The sequence below is a fragment of the Mchenga conophoros genome, linkage group LG3 (genome assembly GCF_057382185.1).
Source record: "Mchenga conophoros isolate Kocher_MC1m ecotype Shallow Benthic linkage group LG3, M_conophoros_male_GT1.1, whole genome shotgun sequence".
NCBI lineage: Eukaryota > Metazoa > Chordata > Actinopteri > Cichliformes > Cichlidae > Mchenga > Mchenga conophoros.
Genome location: NC_140528.1, coordinates 83,688,424 through 83,714,935, shown reverse-complemented (window position 1 = coordinate 83,714,935; position 26,512 = coordinate 83,688,424). Strand labels below are relative to the sequence as shown.

The 26,512-nt window shown below is 42.2% G+C and overlaps 2 protein-coding genes across 3 annotated transcripts in view; both read right to left on the bottom strand.

The window, feature by feature from the left end:
* The window catches only part of LOC146581170 (protein NLRC3-like), a 222,158-nt gene extending 198,681 nt beyond the window's left edge, over positions 1–23,477 (bottom strand). The window contains exons 1-5 of the mRNA XM_085267584.1: positions 23,434–23,477; positions 20,939–21,070; positions 20,756–20,854; positions 20,499–20,597; positions 19,638–19,739 (exon numbers count right to left, since the gene is read on the bottom strand). Coding sequence (XP_085123710.1) covers positions 19,638–19,739; positions 20,499–20,597; positions 20,756–20,854; positions 20,939–21,027 — 389 coding nt within the window. The 5' untranslated portion in view covers positions 21,028–21,070; positions 23,434–23,477. The remainder of the gene's footprint in view (positions 1–19,637; positions 19,740–20,498; positions 20,598–20,755; positions 20,855–20,938; positions 21,071–23,433) is intronic.
* On the bottom strand, positions 6,203–10,655 carry LOC146581171 (protein NLRC3-like). 2 transcript variants are annotated; one of them, XM_085267563.1, is made up of 3 exons: positions 10,448–10,655; positions 8,515–10,306; positions 6,203–6,398 (listed from the first exon to the last, which is right to left on the bottom strand). In XM_085267563.1, exons 1-3 carry the CDS (start codon positions 10,653–10,655, stop codon positions 6,203–6,205), a joined length of 2,196 nt encoding a protein of 731 aa, XP_085123689.1. The 2 variants fall into 2 exon arrangements, with proteins under 2 accessions (XP_085123689.1, XP_085123690.1); XM_085267564.1 differs by lacking the exon at positions 6,203–6,398 and having other exon boundaries at positions 8,511–10,329; positions 10,441–10,565.
* Positions 23,478–26,512: the final 3,035 nt, after the last annotated feature.

Genomic DNA, 26,512 nt, shown 5'->3' with positions numbered 1-26,512 from the left:
TCCCCATCACCACTCCACTTCTGTCAGCCTTTAAATGAACCCTGCTCAAGTCTGTCACTTCTGTTTGGAGCCAAAAGAGGTTAAAGATTACGCCACTACATTCTTGTCTAGAAAATATTAAAGTGTATTTGGTGACACACAAAAAAGGGTAAAAGTATAGTTTGGGTCCACACATGTCCAAACCCTGGTGTGTAGGCCTACTTAGTATTGAGAAAAGCCCACTAAAAGAACGCCCACCAGACCAAAGCAATGGTGTTGACTTGATCAGCATTAACCCCGCCTCCTGACTTTGATGGGTGAAGCTGACAAATAAAATGTATTTATGAACAGCGATGCAGGGCCAGGAGTAGCAACGTGAATTAAATAAATACATCATTAAATAATTCATTAAATGTGTCAGTAAAATAATTAAAATAGAAAACAAACCAACAAAATATGTAATTAACTAATTTGAATTGTACATAAATACTTAATGAATTATTTTAAATGAAATTAACCGATAATTCATTGTGATTTTGTTTTGTGTTTTGATGAGCTAATAATCAGCTCTCTTTTCTCATTGTTGTTCTAAGCCGCTTATCCAAAGGTAAGGCACTACCTGTTGAATTATTTCCAAAGTGTGCCAAATTGGACATTACAAATTAAAGTCTACTCACTGAAATTACTGGGGAATGTCTGCTTTGATTTTGATGAGAATCTCATGACAGTACTGAGGATTTAATGCAGTTGGACTGCTAAAAATGATTGAATGCGGTTGGACCGCTAAAGGATTTAATACGGTTGGACCGTGGAAAGCAGTTGGACTGCTGAGTGATTTTAGTATATTAGGGAATTTGGTTATTGTTTGGGGTGGAGCCCGTATTGGTTATAAGGTTGGACCTGCTTCAGTCTTACACTTTTTTGGCTGTTTTACTGTTGTTCCAAAGTATTATAAATTATTCAAGAACGTCAGTTGGACTGATAGGAAGCGCAGTGCTCAGAGGTAACGCTTGCCAATGCCAAGGACGCTTAGGCATTGTCCTCGAAGAGGGATAGTCAGTTGGTCACTGTGGAGCTTGGGGCACTCCAGAATAACTAGGAGTTAGAGTCTCCTTACCGTTTGGAACGGTAGTCTGCGCTTTTTTGGCCAGCAGAAGTTGGACTTCGGGCGTGTAACTTTAACTTAAAACTTCGGGGTAAGCCTTGGCTGTGAAATGCCAAAAATAGAGCTTCAGGCAAAGTTTGGGTTGGTTGACGCTTTTAAATTGAGTTAGGGATTTTAGAGATGAGGCCAGAAACTGTTGGACAGATACTGGTTAATTGATCACAAAAAAGTTGGACTTTATCGGTTGGACCGTTAACTTAAATTTGTCGAAATTGTTTAGGCGCTAAAGCTGCCAGATGTGACAGTGGTTGTAAATATAAGACGTCTTTGTAATATAAAATAAGAGATCTCTGTGTGAAAGGAGTCTGAGGCAGTGCTGGAGCTATTTTTAGACTGTGTGTGTGTGAGTGTGAAAATGCAAATTAGTCAGCAGTGAACTGTTTAAACCACAGTTGGTTTTACAAATACTGCTGCAAACATTGTTGAGTGTGTGTTTAAGACGCCATTTATGTTCATTAGAGGGCTATAAATAAAGTTTTGAGTTGCCGTAGTGGATGTATAGTAATTGACTGAGTTTTGATATATAAATATAGTGAGTGCACTGTATATATTTAAGACTAACATATTACTTTTAGGAGTAACCTCTCATCAGCAATAAATGCTGGTGTGTTTTATTTTTTCTATTCTATGTGTGTGCTGTGAGAATTAATAGAGGTTTCAATTGTTTTCTTTGACTTGCTCTTTCTGATTATGAAAGGCATGTCTGAAATACTCTTAGGAAAGCATGTTGTGAGTATATTCCTCAACTCTTGTCACAGTTTAAGTGTGTGAATGCTGTGAGTAGCAGGTTTTGAGTGATTGGGTGTGATTTGTACAAAATAATAAATAATAATAACACTATGAAAGTTGATAGTAGAGTGAGTGCAGAAGTGGAAGTGTGAGAGAAAAGGCGGTGTGTGTGTGAGACGATCTGACAAACGCAAAGAATTTAGTATATTTAGAAGTGTGTGCGTGAAATAAGGGTGAATTGTTTTAGATCAAGACTTAGTAAAACAAGAGTTTTATTAGCCTGTAAAAAAAACAAAACAGGAGAGATAGAAACAGAAAATATGGTTCTGAGCAGCTGCAAGGTTGACAGGAAATGGTGTGTGTGACAGGAACTTTGCATGCCCATAAAAGGAACTGACTGTGACAAGTGAGCACACAGAGAGAGAAACATACGAGGTAAACTCCAGGCAGATGAAGCAAATGGAGGTTTTAAGAAAAGAAATGAAAAGGATATTAATTGTATGCTTTAGTGTGTCAATACAGGTGGACTTCTTTCAACCTAGAATCTTGAGTACAAAACCATTGATTAACAGAATTGGGAGGAAAACAGGCCAGATTTTGGCTTAAAATTTTACAGCTTGACCTCCCACTTGTCCCGATCCTGAGAAGAAGCTCATAGGACAGTTAATCTCCTGATGAAGACCGACAGAACATCGTGGACTTCAAGAATTAACAGCAGGCAAAAGACAGTGCAACTGAAACTACACTGACGATACCAGCAGCAGCATGGAAGAAAAGCACGTGATGGAAAATGCACGGTGAACTGCAGGCTGGTAAGAACAGTGCGACATAACTGTTTAAAGACACTGAATGGGATATTTTGCCAGGCTGGGATTTAATCTAAAAGGAAAATACTGAAAAGAGCAACGGAGAAGAAACAGAGAAGAAACAGACTGTGTTTGCTGGGGATCACAAGACAACAAAGGACACTAAGAGAAGGGCACAGGGGCCAGTGGGAAGGTGAAGCCCAGACGAGTTCGACTGCGAGAATAGAGGGTACAATTGGGTTGAAATTGAAGCCGGAACTCAGGATGGTTTAGGGATATCCACGTCACAAACAAAGAGGTAAACAAAAAGAAGGTAAAATAAAGAGAGAAAATAACTGACAATTACATTAATGAATAGAAGACACACATACAGATATTACATAGATTTATTTTTAGGATAAAGGGGAGAGCTTATACATAGAAATGACTTTTTATACATATTGCATTTTGTGCCTTTAAGGGAGTTGTGGCTCAATTCGTCTCTTGTGGGTCACGAGCCTTTGGCTAGTGCTATGATTAGCCAATCTACTGTGAGGATGATATGAGTTATTGAAGGATTGCACACGCTTACAGACATATAGAGTCCATAAACACACATGACAGTATTGATTCCAGGCAAAAGGCCTCAAATTAATTTAGCGTTTAACTGAACTTGAGCTGGCCCTGTAACAAGTGACAGAAAAGAGGAACTGAATAGGAGTTTCTTGCTTTAGAGAAGGACCAAAGGAAGGAAAGCATATATTTTGGTTAAGTCTGATAAACTAGAATGAGAAGGTATTGTTACATCAAAGGAGCAAGATGAAATAAAAAGGCTGTACCAAAAACAGGCTATAACATAGGAAATGTGAGTTTTAAAATGAAGTTAGTGTTAACACACAGGAGTTGTTTCAAGGCAGCGTTTAGCTGTGATAAAATGTATGCAGGAGTAATTGCTTATATGTTTAAACTTAATTGATTAAAGTGGTTGTTTTTTTTTTGGATCTTTTAGTAGAATAGGCGCTTATAATGATTTTCTTGTGAAAGGAGATTCTAGGTCAGAGTGGAGGCCTTGCAGCAGCGAGAGTTCTGTGTACAGGATGTTGATGATTAGATAAGGCAAGCGACAGGAAACGCATGCAGGGACGTGAAAGCAGCGTTTTAAGAGTTTTAAAATGATGAGTAACGTTGAAGAATATATATAAATACAAGTCAATAAGTCAAGAAGATAATTAGGATCAGGCTTTTGATTAAAGAGTCCCAAAGATGATAAGTTAGGGAGGTGCAGGAAAAGGTGTTTGGTTTGCTTTACACAAGATCTCGGCGACCACAGGGGGGGTGAGGATCCTGGAGGCCCGAGGCATGATGGACCACAAGAGAGGGACGCAGAAAAACCTAATCTTACGCATGGAGTGTTCTCGAGGGGAGCTGGTGTTTATTACTGGACCACTTAGATGACATGAGGTTGTCTGATTTGCTGAGCCAGAGGACGGCTAGAGAGGGTCAGAGCGGGAGTGGTGACCCCGATGTCCATGATGCCATGGATGGACATGGAAGCAGCTGAGTGGGCCGAGGAGTGACCCAACACAATGTATTGTGACCTCTGGTGTTCCAGAGGTCGAGAGAGGGAGTATTGAGATTGGAGAGATATTTTGCTGCTATTGTTAAAGGCTCATGTTCTCACTTAGATCATCGATTTCTACTTACATTTCTTTCTGGGAAAAATGGGGATTACTTTGGAAACAGGAAGCATTTTCCCCAATAAGCAGCCCTGGATTTGTAAATCACTCCAACATGTTCTCAGGCAGAAGAAGCTGTCTTGTTATGAGGGAGAGAAGAAAAAGATTGAGGCACAGAAACTTGTTGAAAGAGAGATAAAGCAGCTAAAATCAGGTGTAAAAGTAAAGCAGAGGATGAGCTGAATAAAGGACACTCAAGGCTGGCTTGGAAAGGAATGAAGTCCATGGTGGGGATGCAGAACAAGGAGCAAAGATGAATGTGATGCTGAATCAGCAGAAGACTTGGACTCATTTGATTCCAGCTTTGATATCATTGATTTCAATGAAGAGCTTTGTGATTGTAGCAAAGGGCTGGTAGCTCTGAGAGTCCCACTGATGAGGTGTTTGTGTGGAAATCTCTTAGTGGGACCAAAGAGTGAAAAAGCCCTGGTCCTGATGCTGTGGGAGGGAAATGATTGAAGTGTGCTGTGAGGAACTGACTGGGAGATTTTCACACATTTTCCAGTCCTCCTTGGAACAACAGGAAGTTCCCAGCATATGGAAACAAAGGTTAAGTGTCCTATGGCACTCAGTGATGATGGTGCTGTGGCCCCACCACCTCCACCTCTTTGTAAAGGAACTAACTGTAATCTGAAGCTTCAAATGGAACTAAGACTTCCTCCACTAGGTGGCAGTGTCTGATGAGAAAGTGTTAGTGGAGCTGGCCTGGAGTCAGAAACAGGAAGATGCAGGATTTGGGCTGAAATGGGGAAAAGTGGTTCGCACTAGTGCCTTAAAGCAAGAAGGTTGTAGGTTGAAGCTTGTTGGCCTTTCTGTGGAGGTTGGATGTTCTCCCACAGTCCAATGAAATGCTGCTTAGGTTCATTGGTGCTTCTAAATTGGCTGTAGGTGTGGATGTGAGAGAGTGCTTCTCTGTCTCTCTCTGTTGGCCCTGTGATGGACTGCTCACCTGTGCAGGTGGACCACGCCTCTTGCCCTATGACAGCTAGGGCACAGGCTGCAGCCCTGTGAGCCTAAGCTGAATAAACAGTTAGCAAAAATGATCCATAGATGGCCTGAAATCCCCCAGTTAGCAGTTTGGTAGATAGCTATGACATGCTAATCCCATCCAGCAGCTGTATTCTACCTGTAAGCTGATCCCTGCTGAGCCAAAGCACTTTTTCATATACAAATTACAACCTTTAATAGAAACCTATTGGTCAGCATCTTATTAGCCTGCTGTTAGCTTCATTCCACAGAAAACTGAGAGAAACTAACAGAGTTGATAAAGAATAAAGAGAAATGTGCTGATTTAAAGCCTTTGAAGTGCTTCAGATGATCTCTGTCCACTTCTGTCCACTCATTCATTCATGTAAGCTTTCTAATGCAGCTTTGATCTTCACAGTCTGCTTCATGAAACTCATTCTAACCCTGAATGTCAGAGTGTTCCTCCTTCTCTTTCCCATCATTCATGCTGGCAGTGGAGGAGATTTGGATGTTGGACTGTGTTTTGGATGATGTGTGTATGTTTGTGTTGGACTGCTGTCTGTAAAGCAAACGCACATTTTGCTTTGGATTTCAGTGTCAGACAGACTTTAAGGTGGAATGAAGAGTTTGAGAGTTTCACAGTGAATTATCCAGTGGAGGATTTTTCTTCTTCTTTGAAGTTTGAAATGTGAACATTGTTCTGCTGCAGTCAATGGACTAAACCAGAGAAGAAGAAAACAGACTTTACCATGAAGATCCTCAGTGTGGATCAGTATAATATCAGCCTGATGTCTGCAGTTTAGTGTCAGCACAACTTTCACATCATATTCATCTCAGCACAACTAAAACATGCTGACTGACCTCAGAGTTTCAAGTCCACATCCTGGACTCTCCAGGAAACCACACAGATGCTTCACTCCTGAATCCTGCAGCTTGTTGTTCCTACTCAGCTCCAGCTCTCTCAGATGGGAGGGGTTGGACTTCAGTGCTGCTGCCAGATAATCACAGCTGAACTCTGACAAACCACAGTCCATCAATCTGTATAAAGAATGAAAGATGTAAGTTTATTAGACAAAGTGTGAGCTTGAAATCATTCAGTGTTTCATCATCTGTTCAGAGCTGAAGAAGGTTCAGAATGTAGAAGTTTAGAAAATGGAAACTCCAAACAGCTGAAGCCAACAGGAAGCAGCTTCAAACAAACACAGCAAGAGAAAAAACTCTGAATGTTTCACATTAAAGTCGTACATTTATCATAAAAACAGGACAAAGACTTGAAAAAGTCGTGTTTTTCCTTCCAGGAACCACAAGGCTTCACTTTTAAAGGTGAAGTGTGAAAGAAATGGACATATTTGAAGTCCAACACCTTTTTCCAGTCACATTATTAAAGCAGACAAACTACAAGCTCATTTTCATTCCAACAAGTCATCTTCTGACCTGGACTAACAACACTGGTCTCTATGTGCAGCTGGCTGTGAGACCAGTGCTCAGGGACCGTCTACAAAGTGCAACACTGAAAGAACATCGCACACTAGCTTTGTCCCAAAACGTCGGCTGCATCCTTCGGAGGACCCGGTATTCGCGGTCTACGTGGGCCGGGTCCTTCAAAGACCGAAAAGGCTGGAAGTGCGAGGCTGTGAAATGGGACGGTCTAGCCTTCAGATTTGCGTCACCGCTGTGTCGGTGGAGTTTAATAAACTTGGCCGTCTGCTCCTTGCTATCTAAAAATATAACAGGACACTGGCGTAAATTCTCGACCGTCTCACACTTCTGTTTAATCAGTTTCCTGTTTAACGTTTATTCAGCAGTGTGAAAATCCCGGAGGAACTTTGATCTCAGCCAAACCGATTTACTCCGGAACAAATAAAACACAGAAAAAAGGCAAACAATTACATTTTTAAGTTATCCGAGTGACTTATATATCATGTTTAACCTGAGTAGCGAAAGAGCAGGGGTCTGAAAACGATGAAGCCGGGCGTCCGCTGCTCTCGCCGGCTGGAGTGACCATTGAACCCCCCGGCTTGCTAGCGAGCGGGTGGGGAACAGACGTCTCCGAAAACGTCGGCACACTTTTGCAAATATGCGATGTCTTGATAAACCAAGCAGATATTTGAAGTTTACACAGCTACTTTCTCGCCTGAAAATATGTTAAAAGTTTATTTTGTGACCCAGAAAGATTAATAAGAGTAATTTGAAAACTTAGTAGCTGCCGCCATTGTTGGCAGCTGAAATTTGGCTGGGCCGCGCTATGAATTCTGGGATATGGTGGGCCACGAAGGACACACCCGACGAATCCTTCAAATTCGGGGAAATGAAGGACGCATTTGTGCATTTGCATGCGCAAAAGAAGACTTCACACACAACGCGCTCTGTTTAGACCCAGAGCAAAGAATATTGTTTGACAGATGACCCTTAATATGAAGACTTCGGACTTTACGTTTCCCAATTTTTGCTTTAAGTTATTTTGTTATTTACATAATAATGTAGATAACCTAATAATGATCCTTATTGCTGTTTTAGAGGAGCGGTGCTTCAAAGGATAGCTGCAGATTTCTCTCAGAATCTGTAGATTATACAGTACAAATAAAATGTTCACGTTTCTCCAACGTTGTCTTCCCAACAGTTTCACTGACATCTACACGGGATGGCCAGGAAGCGTTCGCGATGTCTTATCGGGCGCTGATAATTGGCGTCTGTCTTGTGTTGGTGACGTAAAAGACGGATTTAATGCGACATGACCGTTCAAACAGCAGTCGCTTTCTAAAACATCGGATATGTATCGGATTCAGTACCACATACGAAAGTGACCCAGGTCGGATTTGAAAATATCGGATTCGCGACGTTCACACTGTCATAGCATGATCGGATATGGGTCGCATAGGGTCAAAAAAGTCAGATTTATAAAGGTCAGAAAAATCTGATTTGATGCGCTTTCGCCTGCAGTGTGAACGTAGCCTTACTCTCAAATCCTCCCTAATAACAATAACATAATTACACTTTAGCCACAAGAGGGCAGCAGCATTAATACAAGTCACATGTATATAAAGGTACAGTGATTATATTACAGTGATTTTGACAAAAACAAAACAGAGGTTCATGGCAGTGTGTTTTCCATAACATACCAACCAAATTAAATAATAAAAACTTTATAACTTACAGAGCTTTTTTAGAGGCTTTGACCACTGGCAGCAGCCTCAGAAGAGCCTCCTCTGAAGCAGAGTATTTATTCAGGTCAAACACATCCAGATCTTTTTCTGATGACAGTAAGATGAAGACCAGAGCTGACCACTGAGCAGGAGACAGTTCATCTGTGGAGAGACGTCCTGAACTCAGGGACTGTTGGATCTCCTCCACTAGAGAACGATCATTCAGTTCATTCAGACAGTGAAACAGATTGATGCTTTTCTCTGCAGACAGATTCTCACTGAGCTTCTTCTTGATGTACTGAACTGCTTCTTGATTGGTCTTTGAGCTACTTCCTGTTTGTGTCATCAGGCCTTGCAAACGAGTTTGATTAGTCTTCAGACCCAAGAGAAAACGAAGGAACAAGTCCAGGTGTCCATTGGGTCTCTGTAAGGCCTTGTCCACAGCACACTGGTAGAAGTATTTCTTTGAAGATTTTCTTGTTTGAAACACCTTCCAAGTTGTTTCTTGCTCTTCCAGCAGATTGAGTCCAGAGTTGATGAAGGTCAGGTGGACATGAAGAGCAGCCAGAAACTCCTGAACACTGAGATGAACAAAGCAGAACACCTTGTTCTGGTACAGTTGTTTCTCCTCTTTAAAGATCTGTGTGAACACTCCTGAGTACACTGAGGCTGCTCTGATATCGATGCCACACTCTGTCAGGTCTGGTTCATAGAAGATCAGGTTTCCTTTCTGCAGCTGATCAAAAGCCAGTTTTCCCAGTGACTCAATCATCTTCCTGCTCTCTGGACTCCAGTGTGGATCTGTCTCAGCTCCTCCATCATATTTGATCCTCTTGACTTTGGCCTGAACCACCAGGAAGTGGATGTACATCTCAGTCAGGGTGTTGGGCAGCTCTCCTCCCTCTCTGGTTTCCAGCACATCCTCCAGAACTGTAGCAGTGATCCAGCAGAAGACTGGGATGTGACACATGATGTGGAGGCTTCGAGCTTTCTTGATGTGGGAGATGATCCTGCTGGCCTGCTCCTCATCTCTGAATCTCTTCCTGAAGTACTCCTCCTTCTGTGGGTCAGTGAACCCTCTGACCTCTGTCACCATGTCGACACACTGAGGAGGGATCTGATTGGCTGCTGCAGGTCGTGTTGTTATCCAAAGGCGAGCAGAAGGGAGCAGGTTCCCTCTGATGAGGTTTGTCAGCAGCTCATCCAATGAGGTGGACTTTCTGGTTTCAGTCAGGATTTTAGTTTTGTGGAAGTCCAAATTAAGTCGACACTCATCCAGACCATCAAGTATGAACACAACCTGGAAGTCTTCAAGCCTGCAGATTCCTGATTCGTTAGTTTGATTAAAGAAGTGATGAACAAGTTCCACCAAGCTGAACTTTTCCTCTTTCAGCACATTCAGCTCTCTGAAAGTGAATGGAAATATGAACTGGATGTCCTGGTTGGCTTTGTCTTCAGCCCAGTCCAGGCTGTATTTCTGTGTTAAGACTGTTTTCCCAATGCCAGCCACTCCCTTTGTCAGCACTGTTCTGATTGGTTCGTCTCTTCCTGGTGAGGCTTTAAAGATGTCTTCTTGTCTGATTGTTGTTTCTGGTCTGTCTGGTTTCCTGGATGCTGTTTCAATCTGTCTGACCTCATGTTCATCATTGACCTCTGCAGTCCCTCCCTCTGTGATGTAGAGCTCTGTGTAGATCTGATTCAGGAGGGTTGGGCTTCCTGCTTTAGCGATGCCCTCAAACACACACTGGAACTTCTTCTTCAGTTGGGCTTTAAGTTCTCGTTTACAGAGTGGAGCAAATATTTCTGAAGGTAAGAAATTCAGAAAAAAATATTATATAATAAATATCATAGCCTTTCAGTACCCTGAAAGGATGAATGTCTATTGGTCCATTTCTTGAGCTATTAGGAAAGATCAATATTCAGTCTTTAGAGAAATTCTCTTACTGCTCTGCAGATGGTCAGCCATCTCATGCTGCTTAAGTCTCCTCAAGAAGTGGAGTGTGATCTTCAGAAATGCTTCTCTGCAGCTCTTTCTTTCATCTTCATCCTCTCCTTCAAACATCTCCTCATCCTCCATCTGGCTCTTTAAAGTTTCTGGGTGATCTGGACTCAGAAGCTTCTGGATCTTCTTCAGCTCGTTCTTCACAAACATGGTGATGTTGTCCTCCAGCCGCTGGAAAAGAAAACTATATGAATTACCCAGTGGTAAATGAACTGGTTCTTATATAGCTCTCTTTGATACTCTGTGCACACAAAGCTTTTTATACAACATGCCTCATTCAACCAAGCACATTGTTCTATGCTTAAATACTTTCTTTCACACTCTGATGGATGCATCAGAGGGCAGCTTGGGTTTAGTACGTTACCCAGTACATTTGCCAGCCAGGGTTTGATTCACAAACCTAACTAGTAGCTGACCTGCTCCCCTCCTGAGCTACAGTCACCCCAATCTGACTGAAATCATGGAGCCCAAACTCTGACTTATGTTGGACACACTGACAATCCTCTGGTCCACAAAGTGCAGCATAGAGGTGACTGAAAAGAACAAATGTAAACGTAGTACTACAAACCATAACCACAGAGTCCAGGTGTGTTTGATGTTGCTGTGCAGACTGACCAGTGGAAACCTCTGCTCTCTGCTGGTCCACTCTGTGGAGGAGTAATGTATAATTAGCTCATGTTATGTCTGTCCACACACAGACACAAGCTAAAGGTCCATGAAGTGATGTTTGGATGGGTTCAGTCAATCAGATGACTGTCATGGTGGAGCTTTGCTAGTCCTGCTGATCCCACTGAGAATTAACAACTCAGTTTCCAGATGTCTGTAGTTTTCTGCTCAGTTTCTTTAGTCCCAACAGCTCTTACCATCTCCTGCATAAAGCTTTCCCTCCATGCTCAGATGCCCTGGAACAAGGTGCTCTCTTTATATCAGTGACTGGTTTAAAGGGACAACTTGCAGTGCTCGCCAAACTTTGTGTCAGCAAAAGTAGTTCTAATGTTTCTTACATTTATTACATTTTTACATTTTTACACACACAAATCAATGAACGCAAAAACATGAACTTTCCAGATATTTTGTTTCACAATGTTACAAAACTCAGTTCAAAACTACACAGTCTGATTTACAAGTACAAAATATTTATGACCACAGTTTGAGCCGATGTATGTCCCGAGTCTGTGGACTCAGTGGTTTTGTTTTGATTGTTATTGTCTTTTGTTACAATTTCATTCTGATTAAGATTTTCTAGTTCTGAGGTTTTGGTTTCTGTGTTCCCTCTGTACTGTGTTAGTATTGTGTCTCTGTGTTCACTTCCTGTTTTATTTTGACAGTGCCATGTCCTATGTTAGTGTGTCTACTTTTGCTTCCCCTTGTCTGGTTATGTCCAATGAATCCTGCTGTGTCTCCCTTTTCTCATTCCCTGATGGCTCTTTTGTGTATATGAGCCCTTTGTTTTCTCCTGCTTGTTGCTGGTTCGTCTGTGTTGTCTCCCCGTGTCTCCGTTTAAGGTTTCAGGTTAGTTTTGTAGTTTTTTCAGTAGAGGTTATCTTAGCTTCTGCACAGGCCATCTCCACTGCACTTCACCGTTTCAATAAAGCTCACTCACTTCACAGCAGTGTCGGCATCTTGGGTCCTTTATTAAATTCAACATGGCTCGCCCCGCTAGCTGTGACATAAGATGTTGTTACGACTGTGACCGTAATTGTGTGTGGATTTGAGTGTCTAGGTGCTCCTCCGGGATTGACGATTTGGCGTTGGTAATGTGTTGTTTTTGCGTGACTGTTATGTGTTTCCTACTTTACTTTGAAAGTCTGTGTTATCTTAGTGTGTTCAGTTTACATTTTCCTTGTCTCGTCAGGTCTAATTTGCCCCAGCTGTGTTTCCCTCCTGTGGTCCATTCCCTGATTGCTCCTTCTATGTATTTAAGCCTTGTGTTTCAGTATGTCATGTTCGCGATCTTCTTCCCCCCCGTTGTAAATAGTTTGGCGCCTTGTGTTGTGATGTAAATAAATATCATATTTTGCTTTAAAGAAAATAGTGGTCGATACTTTCGTTTTGGGATGATTTTTGTGGAAACCCGTATTAGTTTTTTCTCGTGTGTTTTTACCTTATTTTTATTTTCCTTATTTTTATTTTCCTGCGTTGCACCCCGGTTGCCTAGGCCGGGGTGTAACATATGGGGGCTCGTCCAATCACTGTGGGGTCCGAGGGCCGCTTCAGCCGTTCGCCGTTGCTGGAGGGTCCGAGGGAGGGACCGCTTCAGCCTCCGTCTGTCTTCGCTGGAGGGCCCGGGGTCCGCTCCAGCCTTCATCCGCCGTCGCTGGAGCGTCCGAGGGACCGCCTCAGCCTTCGTCGTCTGCTGGAGGGTCAGGGGACCGCTCCAGCCTCCATCAGTTTCATCTGCCTCCGCTGGAGGGTCCGTGGGACCGCTTCAGTCTTCATTTGCCTTCGCTGGAGGATCCGAGGGACCGCCCCAGCCTTCGTCGTCTGCTGGAGGGTCCGTGGGACCGCTCCAGCCTTCATCCACCTTCGCTGGAGTGTCCGAGGGACCGCTCCAGCCTTCATCAGCTTCGTTTGTCTTCGCTGGAGGATCCGAGGGACCGCTCCAGCCTTCTGCAGCTGGTGGGCTGCGTGTCCGTGTGTGCAGCTGGTGGGCTGCGTGTCTGTTTTTGCAGCTAGTGAGCTGCTCGTCTGTCTTCGCTGGAGGGTCCGAGGGCCCGCTCCGGTTTTCCGTTTCCACTGGAGGACCCGTCCAGTCATCAGCGTCGCCTGCGGGACGGTGGCCGGTGCCGTATGGGCTGGACATGGAACAAACATTTTTCGTTGGGGTTGTATGTTTTAAATGTTTGTTTTTTTGGGTGGGGGGTATGTTGGGTCTGTGCTGGGTCGGGTGTGCTGCCTGTGCGGGTGTTTGCCGATCGCAACCCACTGGTGTTCCTTTCCCAAATGTGCAACTCCAATCAAAGACTTATGCGCTGGTCCTTGTTGTTGCAAGATTTTAACTTGGAGATCAGTTACTAGAAAGGGAAGGATAACGTATTGGCTGACACCCTGTCTAGAGCACTGTCTCCTTGAATTAAACATTTTGGGGTTAATGTTAATTCTTGGGTAAGGGGGTGTTACGACTGTGACCGTAATTGTGTGTGGATTTGAGTGTCTAGGTGCTCCTCCGGGATTGACGATTTGGCGTTGGTAATGTGTTGTTTTTGCGTGACTGTTATGTGTTTCCTACTTTACTTTGAAAGTCTGTGTTATCTTAGTGTGTTCAGTTTACATTTTCCTTGTCTCGTCAGGTCTAATTTGCCCCAGCTGTGTTTCCCTCCTGTGGTCCATTCCCTGATTGCTCCTTCTATGTATTTAAGCCTTGTGTTTCAGTATGTCATGTTCGCGATCTTCTTCCCCCCCGTTGTAAATAGTTTGGCGCCTTGTGTTGCGATGTAAATAAATATCATATTTTGCTTTAAAGAAAATAGTGGTCGATACTTTCGTTTTGGGATGATTTTTGTGGAAACCCGTATTAGTTTTTTCTCGTGTGTTTTTACCTTATTTTTATTTTCCTTATTTTTATTTTCCTGCGTTGCACCCCGGTTGCCTAGGCCGGGTGTAACAATGTGAAAACAATATCCAAAAAACACGAGAGACAAACAGGGAATAGTTTTAAGGTGCAGGGCCAACAAACTGAGTCTAGCCATGAACTCAGAGTTGATTGAATTAGCATTTTGAATTGGCTGATCTGAGCAATCAAGTCTATGTTCACTTTGAGTTAAGATTATACGTGATTGATGGAAAAGAAAAAAGCCGTCATCAGCAACTGATTCTGATTTAGCAGGTTTTCAAATCTAAACGGTACCCATCCCTAGCTGGCTGTAGTTAAACCTTTACTTAAAAAGCATCCCTAGACCCAGCTGTCTTAGCTAATTATAGGCCGATCTCCAACCTGACAATCCTTGAAAGAGTAGTTGGGGGGCGACAATCAGAGGGGCAGTGTGATGATCTTAGGTTACGAACTACCGCAGTCAAGTCATTAAGGGAGACAGGATCAAACTGCTCTAAGACAGCTGAGCACACAGGAGAAAGACTCTGATCTGAGGCAGCAGTCGGCGAGACAAGAGCCCTAATAGATAGAAGCTTGTTGTTAAAAAATGCTAAAAAGAGTGACGCTGAAAAACTAGTTCATGCATTTATTACTTCCAAGGCTGGACGACTGTAATTCATTATTATCAGGATGTCCTAAAAACTCCCTGAAAAGCCTTCAGCTAATCCAAAATGCTGCAGCAAGAGTCCTGACAGGGACTAGAAAGAGAGCAGATTTCTCCTGTTTTGGCTTCCCTTCATTGGCTGCTCCTCACATACAAGGTCTTAAATAATCAGGCCCCATCTTATCTTAATGCTGCACCACAACACCTGATCTCTGGTTTCCTCACCTCTTCAATCCCACTTTAATACTTGACTAAACTCATTTTCCTGTTTAGGTGTTGAGGCAAAGCCGCCCATCTACAATGCAGGCAACAGCAAACGGAGCTATTTTTGATTCCCTTTGGGTTTTTTCTACTTTTGTGCTACAAAATGTTCAAGCTGATTAAATTCATTAGAATAAAAGTTCAGATAATTTTCTCATATTAATGTTGGAGGTAGAAATTCAGGTAACTTTGCACAAAAACTGGCAGAAATTTCCTTCAAAGATGGAGTTTTTACTTTAATACTGTGAGTACATTTCAGAGCCTGGACTCTTTTACCTTTACTTGAGTAAAGAAGCTGAATCAGTATTTCAGCTTTAAGAGGGTATTTTAACACAAACATCAGTCCTTCTACTTAAGTATGTTTGACACTTTGTTTACGTCTAAATTAACTTTACTGTTAACGAGTTTTCATGTTTCTGTAATCCACCAGTGTGCTCATGCTTTTTTAATTGAAAACATATTTTTAATGATCAAATATAATTATGTTTGTTATTTGTGGATTTTAAATGTCCTTGACAGAGACAGATGATGATCATTATCCTGCACTGTGGTCTCAGGTTTGGTCGAGCTAGCACAAAGAATGGCTATGTTGAACTTCCTCCTGGGATCTACACTAAGAAGTGAGTCCAACATTAGCAGGGTCTCTTTCCTTTATCTGGATTCACTTTAGCATTCACAGTCACGTGAAGCTTGTTATTAACTCGATAAGTCAACCCAGGGTTTCAGCTGAGCGCTCACATGAAACACATGGTGTTGGCAGCATCTGATCAATCATATTCATGGAGACGTGTATCAGCAACAGAGCAGCTGAGTTTGCAGAAGGAAGTCAAACTAAACCACAGGAACAATATGAGGAGATTACACACATAATAAAATACTAGCAGTAACACAGCTGCTGCAGACAAATCAGTCGTGTGATCGTGTGTGAGAGGAGAAGGACTGTAAAGGAGTTTGGTGTTAAAAGCTCTGTATGAATGTGGGAGACTTTGAAGGGCTTTAAAAAGGCCAATATAAAATAAAAGGCAGCAAAATTGCTGAGTGTGAAAGTCACCAGACTTATCAGACCTCTGTGATTAAGACCTGTAAGAACACCTGTTTGTACTTGTTGCCATTATATCAAACACACACGTATATTAAGCCTTTGTTTGAACTCTGGTTGAATTTGTTACTTTCAGACTGTGAAACATCACAGAGGCTGCAGCTGCAGATCTTTTATTCACCTGGAAATTTACTTTAAATGTTAGATGGAAAATGTATTGCTCAGTTTCACCAAAGTAAGAACAAGAATCCATAAACCTTCATAAAGACAAACATCTCCCAGAACATTGAGCTGCTGAAGTGTCACTGAAGGGAAAAACTATTTGTCCTCCTCCATCCAGCAACACCTGAAACACCTGAGTGGAAGCTCCTCCCTACACTGTGTTTGAAGCAAAGCACAAAGGAGACACCTGTGGAGCAGCTGGAGTCCTACAGACACTCAGCCTCTTCACTACACAAACACCTCCTACAACATCCACTCTTTCCACTCTGACTGCTGTGTTTGTGGAAACACTCCAACACACACCGCTTCACATACCAACATAGAAATGTGTGAAAAAGAGCTGAGCTGATATTAAACATGAGGATTTATTCAGAAATACAGAGTCAGGAACAACATCTAGACACAGATTACCTCTCAGCAGCAGAAGAACAGCCTTTAAAGTATACACCAAAACCCTTCGACTCGTTGCTCTTTAAGGAAACACAGCTGGGTTCAGGTCCAGGAGATTCTGGCCTCTTATTGATCCTAAAAGAAAAACAATAAATGTAACAGCTTCATGAGACAGGAAGGAAAAACTGGAAATATTAAATTAAAGACATGATGAACAATCTCATAAAAATAATGTACTTACTCTTTGTCACATAACAGTCTTTTGTTAAAGTTTACAATAACACCCTTGCTTAGTCTTTGCTCTGTACTGCAGTACTTGCACTGGTTTCACTGGACAAGTCTGCATGTGAATCTACAACTGATCTGACATTGTGGCACAAACACAGTAAACAAACACTACGAGCACCTTGTTTCATGTGCAGTGGCTTTCTTCTCATTCTGTTACTGAACACTGTATGAAAAGCCTCTCACTGCCAGCATCCTTCCAGCCCCACGACAACAAGACCAACTCACATCTTCACAACACCAAGAATTTTTCCCCTTTTCTTTGGAGAAACTGAGAAGCCAATAGGATTGTAGCTCAAACTTGCCCACAGTCCTGCTTCATCACTGCTCACTCCTACCTGTGTTGGTGCTGGAGTGGACAGTCATAGCCTGCTGCTAGCATGAATGCTAAACGTACTGCTGTGGATGATCAGCAGAAAAACATGTGGTCAGTTTGACTGTTTGCTGTATTTAAAGTGTTTTTCTCAGTTCGTCTGTATTCAAAGTGCATTCGGGGCTTTAGCTGACAGCTCTTTGTGCTAACAAACTAAACTCTCTTAGTTTAAGCCAACAGACCAAACACAAAGCCTGCTGCTGCCTCCATGGGTTAGCTTGTGTGACTGGTGTTTACACCAATGAAATCTAAATCACACTACAGGGAGAGCAGAATTATTAGGCAAATGAGTATTTTGTCCACATCATCCTCTTCATGCATGTTGTCTTACTCCAAGCTGTATAGGCTCGAAAGCCTACTACCAATCAAGCATATTAGGTGATGTGCATCTCTGTAATGAGAAGGGGTGTGGTCTAATGACATCAACACCCTATATCAGGTGTGCATAATTATTAGGTAACGTCCTTTCCTTTGGCAAAATGGGTCAAAAGAAGGACTTGACAGGCTCAGAAAAGTCAAAAATAGTGAGATATCTTGCAGAGGGATGCAGCAGTCTCAAAATTGCAAAGCTTCTGAAGCGTGATCATCGAACAATCAAGCGTTTCATTCAAAATAGTCAACAGGGTCGCAAGAAGCGTGTGGAAAAACCAAGGCGCAAAATAACTGCCCATGAACTGAGAAAAGTCAAGCGTGCAGCTGCCAAGATGCCACTTGCCACCAGTTTGGCCATATTTCAGAGCTGCAACATCACTGGAGTGCCCAAAAGCACAAGGTGTGCAATACTCGGAGACATGGCCAAGGTAAGAAAGGCTGAAAGACGACCACCACTGAACAAGACACACAAGCTGAAACGTCAAGACTGGGCCAAGAAATATCTCAAGACTGGTTTTTCTAAGGTTTTATGGACTGATGAAATGAGAGTGAGTCTTGATGGGCCAGATGGATGGGCCCGTGGCTGGATTGGTAAAGGGCAGAGAGCTCCAGTCCGACTCAGACGCCAGCAAGGTGGAGGTGGAGTACTGGTTTGGGCTGGTATCATCAAAGATGAGCTTGTGGGGCCTTTTCGGGTTGAGGATGGAGTCAAGCTCAACTCCCAGTCCTACTGCCAGTTTCTCAAAGACACCTTCTTCAAGCAGTGGTACAGGAAGAAGTCTGCATCCTTCAAGAAAAACATGATTTTCATGCAGGACAATGCTCCATCACACGCGTCCAAGTACTCCACAGCGTGGCTGGCAAGAAAGGGTATAAAAGAAGAAAAACTAATGACATGGCCACCTTGTTCACCTGATCTGAACCCCATTGAGAACCTGTGGTCCATCATCAAATGTGAGATTTACAAGGAGGGAAAACAGTACACCTCTCTGAACAGTGTCTGGGAGGCTGTGGTTGCTGCTGCACGCAATGTTGATGGTGAACAGATCAAAACACTGACAGAACCCATGGATGGCAGGCTTTTGAGTGTCCTTGCAAAGAAAGGTGGCTATATTGGTCGCTGATTTGTTTTTGTTTTGTTTTTGAATGTCAGAAATGTATATTTGTGAATGTGGAGATGTTATATTGGTTTCACTGGTAAAAATAAATAATTGAAATGGGTATATATTTGTTTTTTGTTAAGTTGCCTAATAATTATGCACAGTAATAGTCACCTGCACACACAGATATCCCCCTAAAATAGCTCAAACTAAAAACAAACTAAAAACTACTTCCAAAAACATTCAGCTTTGACATTAATGAGTTTTTTGGGTTCATTGAGAACATGGTTGTTGTTCAATAATAACATTATTCCTCAAAAATACAACTTGCCTAATAATTCTGCACTCCCTGTAATGTGTCCTCCAAGGTGTTTGGTGGGAGCACCGAGTGAAACATAAGAGCTCTGGTAAAATAACAAACAGGGCTGTGAGAGCAACTGAAGTGATAAAAATACTGTTTAAAGATAAAAAACACTTTGATGTTCTCTCGTCACCTAACAAAGTCCAAACCCTGTGAACTATTTGAGCTTTAATAACTGTGGATTCAGGTATCCTGAACCCATCTTTGGACATTTGTAATTAAATATTTTAAAACTCCATCAAAGACTCCTGATGTGGCTGTTTGGAGAAGGAAAAGAGGGACAAAGTGGAGCGTCGAGCTGAGGCTTCATTCACTGCAAACCTACAGTTATGTTTTCTTATTTCTGCTGTTTGCATGTTCACAGCTGAAATAAAGCTGCCTCTTTGACTTCATCCTGTTGTGTTTGGGTCCAATCCTGCCTGCCACACAGCGCTACAGGACAAAGTCTAATATTTTTATCTTTTTAATGAATCTTTGGTCATATTTATCCAGGAAAACACAAACATGTAAAGGAGTCATCACAGTTCTCTGACCTCGTTGGTCCAGGTTCAGCACTGAAGTCTGGAGGGTGAACTTTGGACCAGTCACTCCTCACAGACGGACAGCTGGATCCTGCAGACTGTGACCTCTGACCTCTGCAGACACAAACATGTTTTATTCAATGATCAATTCTCTGATAAAGTGATTGAAGCAGCTGTGATCACACAGACTGCAGATAATGCAGCTGTTTCCTGTCAGTAACAGTCCTCTTAGATTAGAGTTCAGCTTTTTACAGGAAAACAAATGTCCCTGAATGCAACAGTGAGACACAGTCTGTGTGGCTGTGATAGCTGCCGTTAGGAGCGCTCATGTGTTTGCAGTTAGACGAGGAGATGTTACCATCATGGACACGTTAACAAATCCTGTAGCATCACGTGGCACAAACACTTTGTGTTCCTGTCATCTGCAAGCAACAGGAAGTTCATTAATAAAGGCGGGATGGAGACGCGACTGTGATGGTTCTCCTTCATCCAGCTGTTACACACATCTGGGCTCACACGACGAGCCTTTGTCTAATACAGCAGCTGCTCTCTGAACACTTTTCTGAAGAGGAGCTGCACAAACCTTTGTTTGCTTTCTAGAGCAGCGTATCAAAGTCAAACTACCCACTGCTAGCAGCTGTTTCTATCATAGTTTAGGATCCAGATGTGTGAGGTCTAGATTTACACCTCTGATTAAAATACATAGTTAAAAACAGCCAATTGAGTCCAAATGTGTCTTAAACCAGATAAACTGACAGTTACAGCTGAGCCTGTGTGTCCTTGGAGACACTGCTCTGCTACAGAGATGCATTTTAGAAACCAGGAAACATCAAAATCATTTAAATCAGAGAGTTCTTGTTACTAACAGCTCACCTCTCTGCAGCAGACACAGGCTGGGATTTAAAATCAATGCCTCGACGATTGGACCGGTCACTCTTTAAGGACACAGAGCTGGATGGTTTCTGATTGATGCTAAAAGTAAGTGAACATGAAACATGTGTCACATCCAATGTGTCCAATACATTACATAAAAAGTATAAACAAACTATGTAAATAGTTTATTATTTAAATCGTTAAATAGTAAAAAGCTGATTAAAATTTCAAACATTTTAACACTGACATGAACTTACTTTTTGTCAGATGACTTTTTTTGCCCTAAATTATGAAAGAAATGCTTCACCCGTTTGCTCTTAGAGGACACACTTCTGGGTGGAGGTCCAGGCTGGTTCCTGTGAATAATGATGGAGCAGTGATGTGAGTGCTGAGCTGTGACATGGAGAAGAGTCATGGACAGTTAGAGATGGTCATCTCACCTCTGAGCTTTGGTCTGGCTCTCATGTTCCCCACACAGAGTGCTTTTAGAGGGAGGGACTCCCTCCTCTCTGTCCTCACACTGATCCATGCTGCTCAATTCACATCAGCTCACACACACTTTCTACCTTCACCTGCAGAGGAAACACAAATCATTCATGTGCACATCAACTGAGAGCTGCAGAGGTCGTGTCTGATGTGTTGGACTAACATCCATCTGAGACGCAGCTTTCATCAGTTCACTACGAAAAGTGTCACAGAGCCCAGTTCAGCCTCCAAATCCTCCATTACTGTAGTCCTACAAAGCAGCAGGTCAAACATGGCTGCAGAGAGCAGCTTTATGTCAGTAACCATGTCCAGGACCGAGCTGACTGCTTACAGAGTTCATACTCTAACTGCTAGCTGCTCTGCTAGCTAAGCTAACTCAGTAACAGTGACTCTGACAGCAGTTACTGTGGAACAGCGGCCGAGCTCAGGACACATTCAGTGTGTTTAGTCTGAGTCCTGGACTCTGATTCAATGGATTCAATCCAGCTCAGAGTTTCATGTGTTCATCAGAATAAAATACATGTACTAATATAACAGAAGTAATGCTCTGAATGCAGGACTGTAATGGAGGATAAATAAGGTTTTTACAGCCTGAAAGAAACATTCAGTTCATATATTTGTAGACAGTGAAGCAGTTTTTAATACTGCAGCTGTTTCCTTCACCTGTGTGTGTGTGAGCCACACCTTCATGTGCTGCTTTAGAAATATGTGGTCTGACTGCTCAGACTGAGTCTAGGAGGAAAGTTCACACGCTGGAGAAAGTTTTGTTCCTAACTTTGTCAGAGTTCGGCTCCAAAGACAAAGAAGACGGAGCTCACAGTCTGTAGATGGTCCTCAGTGTGTGTGTGAAGCACACAGGAGTGTGTTTATGTCAGCAAATCAGTGTGTGTGAAGAGTCTGAGGGAGTGTGTGAATGAGACTCAACACTGAAACCAACAGTCCAAGAAAAGCGTCTGGATTTCTTTAAGTTTAACTTAAAGAAGTCCAGACGCTTTTCTTTTTGTCTCCATAATGCTGCAATGTTATCTGCCCCAGAAACACTGTGCAGAAGCTCTGATGGTGACACAGAAAAGTCACAGTGGAGATACTTCTGTCCACCTTTGATTAGACTCATTATAAAAAGGAAACAAAGTTTGAACACAGTCATGTTTCCAGTTCACTGACTTACATTTATTCCATGGACACTCACTCTAACCTGAAGCACAGCTACAACCCAACATTGTTGAGGCCTCATCTCCTCCTTTCCTGACTGTAGAGGTTAAATATGCAACAACCGACAAATAAAAGAATTTGGTTCATTTCAAAGAAATTCACACGGCGACCAAGTAAAGTAACCGTAGTAAAGGAGACAACATCCCGTTGATTGTGGGATTATTTGAAAGATTTGCTTTAGTCACGTCACCAAATGCAGTTGAACCACCCGTGGATCCATGTTTGACCATTCTACCACTCTGAGCTCTGCTTTTGAATCATTTTATTATTATCATCATTCATTTATTCATTCTTTGGAGGGGGGCTATTTCCTAATGCCGCCCTAATAAGCTGATGTTCAAGGGGAAATATAACAGAAACTCTTTCAGTGTTATTCATTAATAAATTAACAGATAAACTGTGAAGAAGAAAAAACTGAGATTTAAAGGAGAGAGTGAGAAACTTGATCATCATCCTCATAATACATGTTTATCAGTATCTGCTGTGACCATACTGCAGTAATAACTACAAGTCTACATTTCTGTGACTGTTGATCAATCACAGCAGGAATCTGAGCTCATCTCTGCACACAGAGCAGCTTCAGCTCTGGGATAAACTGCTCGCTTCACGTCCTTCTCAGCTCACAGACACTCATCCTGATATTTTCCTTTAACATTTGATGGTATAATTCATCTGAGTTTACACTTTATCTGCATAAATACAGAAAAACAGACCCAAACACCAGAAACCATCAGTTTCACGATCAACGGGAAGTGGCTCAAACGTCACAGTTTCATAACGTCACCCTGAACTCCACTCACGGAGTTTCTGTCGCCATTGTAGTTTTTAAAGTCCCGTGATAAAGGCGGGTCTTTCTGTGAATCCGCACGCTCATTGGCTAATAGCTCGAGATTGACACATCGTTATCCAATGAGCGTGCGGGAACTTCCGACATAAAGTTGTTTCCTTTGAAAAACCAAAGTCTGATTATTTTTGCCTCCACTGACGGAGCCTGTTGTTCCCGCCACAGAGACACAGTAATGTCAGAGCGGTGTTAACACTCACCCTGCCTCAGCACAGCTCTCACTCTCCTCCTGCTCTCTCACACTAAACGGAGGCTCAGCTAAACTCACTTCCTCTCTACTTACAGGAAACCAGCGCTCAGAGGAGCCGACCGGCCTCACATTTCACCCACAGACACGAACAGCGTGGAATTATTTTATGTCATAAGAAGAAACATATTCATGTTAACACTCACCTGCCTCAGCTCCACCTTCCTCCTCCTGCTTTCACTTTCACTGCTGCTCCCTAAACACAGAGGATGCTGGGACTTGTAGTTGTTTCCTTCCGGTGCGGTCTTCCTCTTTGTTTGTTTGTGTTTGTGTTCAAGTTATTTCGATCATGTAAACATCAACAGAACACGTGAAGCCACACAGAGTTTGTATGTCGAGGTGGGTAGGAGGGTTTGAGGGTTTGGGGAGGGGTCAGAGGGAAGAGGTCTCTCAGTCTTGACAATCCACATTGATGGCATTGCATCTTTCAACGTGTTTGTGGGTCGATTTGGATGCTCCAGGTGTGAGAGCAGCCACTCAGCCTCTGCTGCAGATGTGTGTCACAAGTTCATCTAGTAGTGAGACGGTGGCGCAAGATGGCGAGTTGAGCAGTCGCACGAATTAGGAGCTCGTTGAACTTGTCCCAGAATTTACTTTGTGTTCGTTATTGTTTCCACTCGAAAGTAGTAAAATGACTGCCCCAAGTATAGTTAAACCTGCTAAATTCAAACTCGACCTCAAAAAACAAGAAACAACATCGCCATGTGATGGAAAGGAAGACAGCAGAGAAGGAACGGATCATGACTACGTAGAAAAAACCTTGAAAAAAGAGTGGACGAGCAGCTAGCTGACCTGAGTGTGCAATGCAAGCAAGCTAGTACGATGCTAGCCAGCCTAGCCAAAGCGGTTCAGTTCAACTCGGAGGAGGTGAAAGAATGTAAACAAAAGGTTAAAGAGTTGGAGAGACGAAACGAGCAGTTGACCAAAGATAACTACGATCTCAAGGAGAGAGTGTGAGAGCAAGAAAGGTACAAAATGAGGTGGTGCCTCCGGATTAAAGGATTAGAAGAGAAAAGAGATGAAGGTGTCAGATCGCTGGTTATTGGAATTCTTGGCAAGATCGCACCTGATATGATATCAAAGCTTGAAGAATCTGTGGATGTGGTGCATAGAGTTGGGAAGAAGATTGAGAACAAGGTCCGACATATCATCATTCTGTTTGCTCTGAGACACGTGAAAGAGGAGATTTGGCGTCGCACCAAAGATTCGGCTGTCTGTAAGAACGGCGGTTTCCACTTCGCTGAGGTACTGCCGCGGGAGGACTGGGAAGAGAGGAGGCGGCTGTGGCCGCAAATTGAACAAGCCAGACGGGCTGGGAAACGGGCCTTTTTCCGGGGTCCTCATGGATACATCGAAGGACGGAGGATCATCGACGTTGAATGAAAGACTTGATGTAAGACTGTATACAGTGGAATATTATTAATGGGACAAAAGAGTTCTACTTAAAGTTAAAGGTTATTAGTCACTGAGTTGGTGACAAGTGTTACAATCTAAACTCATGTTTATATATTTTTCTTTTCTTTTTTAAAAAAAAAGTTATTTTCTTAGCATACTCTTATTATGGTTCACTCAAAAATTTCTTTTGGTTCATTAAACGTTCGGGGTTTGAAGGAAATTGTTAAGAGAAAGGCACTTTTTTTATTTTGCAAGGGGCAAAAATGTCACTGTCTGTTTTTACAAGAGACTCACTCTGTGGATGCCGATGTTACCTTTTGGGCTAATCAGTGGGGAGACAAGATTCTTTTCAGTCGTGGATCTAACAGATCTGGAGGTGTGGCGATTTGTTTTAATAAGTTCCCAGGGGAGATTATAACATATAAAGCTGATAGTGAGGGTCATTGGTCAACTGCAGCTTGACGAGCGAAGGTATATTTCTAATTGTTACAAATCTTTATGGACATAATAACGAAGGTCAAAATAAACGTCTATTGGAAAATCTAACAAATGTTATTTCAGAGTTTAAAGTTATGTACCCCACAGATTACATCCTAATAGGAGGAGACTGGAACATGACCTCAGATGAATGGATGGACAGATGGCCTCCTCGCTTAGGAAGGAGGCAACAGAATAACATTATTGAGAACTTTTCTAGTGATAATAATTTTACAGACATTTGGAGAAGTTTGAATCCTGGAGTTAAGAATTATTCATGGTTTAAACCTAATGGAGAAAGCAGGTCAAGAATTGATTATTGGTTAGTGAGCGATGACATTTTGAGGTGTACTTCACAATCTAAAATCTCCAAAGCACCCCTATCTGATCACTGTTTCATTGATCTTGTCTTAGAACCAACAAGGATGAAACGTAGTAGCAGGGGATATTGGAAATTTAATGCCAGCCTTTTAAATAAGGACAAGTATTGTGATAAAATTAGACATAAAATTACAGATATAAAAAATGATGACTCAGTAGTGGGTAATATACAGAAATGGGAACTTATTAAATTCAAAATCAGAGAATTCACTATAAAATTCTGCAAAGAACTGAACAGGGAAAAACGGGAATATGAAAGTAATTTACTTCGTGAAATAACTCAGTGCTGTAGTAAAGAAAAACTAAACGTGCAAGAAAAGAATAAATTGATGGAGTTACAAACTAAATTAGACGATCTTTACCTAGAGAAAGCCCAGGGTGCCTTTATAAGATCGAGAGCCAAGTGGATTGAGGCAGGTGAAAAGAACTCCTCATATTTTAGTAAGCTGGAAAAGTGCAGACAGCAGAGAAATCTAATCTCAAGCTTGTTGATAAATGGGACTGAATGTAAAGATTTCAGAAAGATTGGAAAAGAAGTCTTCACTTTTTATTCCAAATTGTACTCCTCAGAATATTCAGCAGCTGATTCTGATAGTTTCTTTGATAAGATCCATAATCTCATCCCATGTATTGACAAGCCGTTCAAAGATCTGTGTGATTCAGAGCTTAAAATTGAGGAACTGGATTTGGTGGTCATGAAAATGGCATTAAACAAGTCCCCAGGGACAGATGGACTCACTACTAATTTTTATCAATTCTTCTGGAAGGACCTAAGAACTTTATTGTTTGATGCATTAAAGGAATCGATAGAGAAAAAAGAAGTGATGCCGAGCATGAAACAAGGGCTGATAACCCTGATCCCTAAATCGGGTAAGGATAAAAGAATTTTAGACAATTTAAGACCCATCACCTTACTAAACACTGACTATAAGATCCTGTCTGGAGCTGTAGCTGAGAGGCTAAAGAAAGGCA